A 5,990-nucleotide genomic window follows, 5' to 3' on the forward strand; every position below is an offset into this window, starting at 1 on the left:
CAGAGACTATTTATGTGAGTTTGGCCTGTCAAATCTTCAAGAGTTATTTCATATCCAGTTTGAAACATAGTTTAAGGTAATAATAAAAAGATATATTGTCAAATATTCTCCCTGAAGAAGTTCAATGGAAATAGGAAAGTTCTCAGTCATCCCTCCATTAACCATTATTCTTGCATGATAATTCTGGTATGATTCTGCTATTGCTTTATTTTCAAGCGAATGCTATAATAACAGAATTTTGAGCATCCTTTATTTATTGATTGAATCGAAAGATTTTGAGAAATCTATGTTTATGATTAAAGGCGCCTCTGTTTTTCATGAAACCTGCTTGATTTTGAGCAGAAGAGGTTTTACATATAGTCCAATTTTGTTCAGAAGCATTCTATTATAGATTTTTGGCAAGAAGTAGTGTGATGCCTCTGTAATTTTCTGGCTTGTTTAGATTGCCTTTCTTACTAATGGTATTATTAACCTTTCCTGCCATTATGATGGAACATTTGATGTAGCTAGGACTAGACTACAGATATATAGTAATTGTTTCCAAAGCACCTTTCCTCCCTGTTTAATAGTCTCTGTTCCATTATACCATCCAATCCCAGTACTTCTCATTTTTAGTGGTTTTCAAATTATTGTATATTGTAAAATTGTTACACATAAATGGGAAGTTCTTTCTTCGATTATTGTTTAGGAGTTTACTGTAGCAAAGTTCATTGGTGAATGATTCAACAGTTTTTGAAGTAGTTCTTCCACACAGAATTCATTTTTATCTTCAAGAATTTTTCCATTTTTACCTTTTGATTTTTAAGCCTTTTGGATTTCTAAAATTTCTCTGGTACATATGGAATTAGCTGCCAATACATTTTTGTTGTTTCGCATTCTGGCATAAATTCTAATTTCTGATAGATAATCTAAGGTAGTTTTCCTTGTCACTTCAAAAGGCGTATATACTTTATCATGTATTCATTTAGCTAATTATGTAGATTGCATGTGTTCTCTGATTCCTATTTAATGTTGCTGCATTTCCTTATTAATTCTTCAGTAGTTTGCATTACCTTTAAGATGACAAAGAAGTATCAGTGACCTGAGTTTTTGTTGCTACTTCATAGTACTGTGCAATATAACTGAAACTCAGGGCTGATTCTTGAGACATTGGACCTTCAGTCAGTTTTTATTTTATAATGTGCCTTTATCCTCAGTTTGTAAGGTAGGAAGAGTCTGGTCTTTCCTATGATATTTGCTATTCTTGTTTTAGGTTTAAAAGCATTGAAATGAAATTTTCTATGTGTACTTATAGTCAGAGTTTGGTTTTATACTAATGCTCTAAGATTTTCTGCTGATCTTGTTCCATTTGGATATTCTCAAATCTTTGAAATAGATTATTTAAGATGTCACAAATATAGATGCAACAATGTATTTTAAAACTTTTTATTTTTTAGAAAGTGATTGGACCATAGAATGCACTTCCTGAGAGTGTGGTGATGAGGGTGTATAGATTTTGTGTTGTCTAAAAAGGTCAGAGATTTGATGGACTAAGGCCCATCAAATCTGTGGACTTTCAAATAATTTTTGGAGAATTTAAAAAATGCTGGATGAGCTGAAAAAAGAGTGGATATATCATTATGAAGCATCTACCTTTCAAACTGCTATTTCTTCACAGTTCCTCGAATTGCTACACATAACCATGTTGGAACTCCAATGTAAAATGTTTTGTACAAGATGGAGAGGCACAGGAAATTATTGCCTTGAGGCATCATATTCTTTTATGGATCTTTGTTTTTCATTTACTGAGAAAGCTTGCAACTTTATATTTTGCAATGCCTATCACTGTCCTGACCGCTGCTTGGTTTCACCATCAGAAGATACATGCACAAACAAATCAGAAGCAATCACTGAATAATTTTCATGTTTCTCTTATGTTAGCAGATATGGTATGAACTTTGCCAAAATCCTATGGAGATTCCAACTTTTACATACAGAATTAATCATGAGTCATTTTGATATAAATTGTGCACTTTTGACCAATTTTTAAGTATTGATGAAACGTATATATAGATTGCTTTTGATTGAAGTTTTCTCATCATCATCAAATTCCTGATATGTACCCTCACAGGGAATATACAGGATATTATGATAGCATGCCATGAAAAAGTTAGAACATTATTAACTTCCTAAAAAAAAATAATAATAATAATCAGCTAAAACCTTTTATTCCCTTATAGAGAGTAGGCAAGGCTGTTTTAGCCCAGATAACTTTTGGAGACTAAAATAGTTTGTCCATAATATGAAAACCATTTATGCTATGGACAAACAGGTAGGATAGCTAACATCTATATATTGGAGCACCAGGATTGCATCCATTTCACTACGGCCACTCAAGATCAGCAGACCATGCCCTGGATACCTAGCACAGGATCCGTTGAAAAAAGCCACCCTACTCCACTGAAGCAAATTTATATTATTATTATGCCGGGCAACTCCAAGGAGTCGACAGACTCATCGAGGGAGGCCCTAACATCATGTCAAGAACAACTATTCAATATTCACACAGTATCTATCATACCTTGCCTTGAACTCATTCACGGTCATAGCACCCACAACAGACTCTGGCAGCTTATTCCACTCATTCACCACTCTCCAAGTAAAAAACCTAACTCTAACACCCTTGTCAACCATAGTCTTGCCCAGCTTCCATGCATGGTCCCTAATCCTCCCACCACCAGTCCTATTTTCAAAAATATCTTCTGGATTAATCTTATAGAAACCCTTCAGTAATTTGAATGTCTCAATCATATCACCCCTCTTCCGCCTATCGACCAATTTCTGTAACCCACAAATTTTCAACCTATTCTCGTAAGGTTCATTCCACAGACCTGCTATCATCTTGGTCACTCGTCTCTGGATCCTCTCCACTTCCTCCCCATCACGAAGAAACCCTGGTGCCCATAACTGGGCACAGTAGTCCAGATGGGGTCTTATCAAGGCTCGATACAGAGGAACAACAACTTGTTTGTTTCTGCATGTTTAAAGTATTTTTCAGAAGCCAAGTAATTTGATGAGCTGATTTAGCCACTTTTGCAATTTGCCCCCTAAACTTCAATTCCCTATCCACCAACACTCCCAAATCCCTGGCCTTATCAATCTCCTGGAGTACGGTTCCACCAATGTGATATACTGCTGCTATTCTTTTCACCCCAAAGTGCATAACCTTACACTTTGCCACATTAAATTGACATCCATTTTTCCTAGCCCAGATTCAAGAGGCTTTTCCTCGAATCTGCTCTCTCTCCTGTTCCATCTTTGTTACTGAAGTGTGCCTGTGTTCACGTGTTTAATACTAGTGTATTAATTCCTGAAGATGCCGATTTTTAACTTTGGTGAAATATAAGAAGTAATAATTAAATATTTTTAGTTATCTAGTTTATGCTGTTAATTTCCTTAAACAACGTGATACTTTTTCCTCCATTTCTAAGCTTTTTCAATAGCCTCCAGAACATTTTATCCACTTCCTGATATTTATTTTCTATATTCATGCTGAAGTCTTCTCATGATTTTGTTTAGCTACTTTTACACACAGCTTAACTCGCTTGCATTTTTATCTGTATTCTTTTAAGGCATCTGCTAACTTATTTGCTAGGAAGTTTCAATATGCTTTCTTCTTGTCCAGGACTGCTTCTTTAATATGTTGTGTCCACCATGGTGTTCTTATTTTTCTATCCTTGCAGACAACTTCACCACATGCTGTACCTCACTAGCTGAATCAGTCAATGTTTTCTTCAGTTTGCCACCGAGACTGCAAGGTTGGCTCTTGTTTTCAAACTGTTTTATTTTTTCTTCAGTAAGGTTTGCACAGTTTAGTCTGCAGTTTATCTGAAAAGGCTGCTCAGCTTTAATTGCTTTTAAAACTTTCTTACATATTGTTCTTTCCAATGTGATATTCATTGGAAGTGACCATCACTTAGGGATAAGTAGAATAAAAAAATGAATATCACTTAATTCATTCCAACATAAAGATGTGCACAAGTTCACATGGAAAGAAGATGAAGAAATAAGAAAAGCCTCATTGAGTATGTTATTGTTAATAATGATATCTTCTTGCAAGTTCAGGATACAAGAGTGTACACAGGATTTGAACTAGCAAGAAGATATCACTATTAACAATAACATACTCAATGAGGCTTTTCTTATTTCCATCTTCTTTCCACATGAACTTGTGCACATCTTTATGTTGGAACATGTGCTGTCTTCATAAATCATGTATTTCACTAGCCATTTTGTCCATTTTAAAACCACATTTAATGCAAGAATGGTGCTTCATACTTTCAATCATAAAGATTGCTATGAAACACTGTTTTAACTTTAGAAATTAGTAGCACATGACCAAATCTGAAGAAATGCATTGGGGAATATCATAATAATAAGAACAAAGTTAACATTGACATATTCATACTTTTTTTAAAAAAAAAAAAAAAAACCTTGCTTGCTACAGGAAAGACAATGACATTATCATCGCATGACAGAGATATTATGGCAATGCAACTAATTTTTAATAACATTACAAAAGTGTAGGACACCTTAGCAATAAATAATTTATAATTACTGTTGTTGTAGAAAGTTTTTTTACTTTGGGTATAATATATGTTAAAGATACCAAGCTATTTTATATATATAAACTTAGTTTTAATCCTATGTCCCAAGTAAGCAAACAGACAAGTAAGTCAAGTTTGCACCTGCACGTTGTGCAAGTCCGAGGCAACTCGTAGTAAAGGTGGAATAAGATCTGATCACTATTCTTAGTATTTACCCTTAATGCATAGCATCATACATCTCCTTGTGGAGATGTGCTTTGCATTAGGGGTAAATACTAAGAATAGTGATCAGAGCTTATTCCACCTTTACCACAAGTTGCACTACGTGCAGGTGCAAACTTGACTTACTTGTCTGTTTTCTTACTTGGAAAATAGGATATTGAAAATATCCTATTTTGAAAATAGGATATTTTAAAACCAAGTTTATATTTATATATATAAAATAGCTTGGTATCTTTAATGGAATTACTGTTGTTACTAAGTTTGTGCTTTAAAATTTCAGGCTGTTGATACTGCTGGTGCAGTGAGTCGACTGACAGACCATACAAAATTCACAGGAACGCATAAGCAAAGGTTTGATGATACAGGTAAAGGCAAAGGCAAAGAGGGTCGTGTGGATATGCCAAATGAAAGTGGTTATGTGAGTGGGTATAAGGCCCAGGGAACTTATGACAAGAGTCACTGAAGAAGATCATAGAGTGCTGCTCAAAGCACTGGTACAGATTTAATTAGGATTTAAGTTTGTTATGATGTTTCAGCATGTTTTTTTTTTTTTCCAATATTTCAATCCCTACAGTTAATTTTTCTGACTGTGTGGTATTTTGTGATATATTCTGATGTGTTCTGTGCAAGTTTGGAGCTACTCTGTTGGTTTCCCCTTTTTTTTAATGCTTGTTCTTCAGCCTATCTATTTTTAGGTATTGCTAGATTGCATTAGATAACTGTTTAGATTGTATATACATTTTGCTTGTGAAATAACAGCTGTTCTGCATGCTTATATTTGTGAAACTGTAGATAGCATACAAATAAGATAATTTGAAATAGTGCTCAGCAAAAAAACAAATCCATTTCTTTATTTCATCTATTCTAAATGAAATAATTAATGGAATTTCATCAGCATTAAAATATTTAACTGTATACCTACCATCCAATCTTCACTGTTTTGGCATTTCAAGATATGTGTGTGTGTGTTCTTTTTGAGATATCAATTACTCTGATGAGGATAATTCTTATTAAATAAACAAGGCACGTTGTATTTAGAAATCTAGCAGTTGTTCACATTCATTGCAGATTATAAGAGTCATTCTTCTAGTGTTTCATATATTGAATTATACAGTGAGTAAGCCTAGCTGTGAATATAGAAGATGAAATTTTGAGTGCTCAGATTTTCTAGCATCCTTGGTT

At 34.1% G+C, this 5,990-nt stretch overlaps 1 protein-coding gene across 1 annotated transcript in view; it reads left to right on the forward strand.

Moving 5' to 3' along the window:
- LOC150096886 (tubulin polymerization-promoting protein homolog) overlaps positions 1 to 5,599 on the forward strand; it is a 90,799-nt gene extending 85,200 nt beyond the window's left edge. Inside the window, exon 4 of the mRNA XM_090408499.1 lies at positions 5,089 to 5,599. Within this exon, the coding sequence (XP_090264625.1) occupies positions 5,089 to 5,271 (183 nt within the window). The 3' untranslated portion in view covers positions 5,272 to 5,599. The remainder of the gene's footprint in view (positions 1 to 5,088) is intronic.
- Positions 5,600 to 5,990: the final 391 nt, after the last annotated feature.

Source organism: Typopeltis vanoorti, chromosome 18, assembly GCF_054136105.1.
Source record: "Typopeltis vanoorti isolate ZY-2024b chromosome 18, IOZ_Tvanoo_1.0, whole genome shotgun sequence".
Lineage (NCBI taxonomy): Eukaryota > Metazoa > Arthropoda > Arachnida > Uropygi > Thelyphonidae > Typopeltis > Typopeltis vanoorti.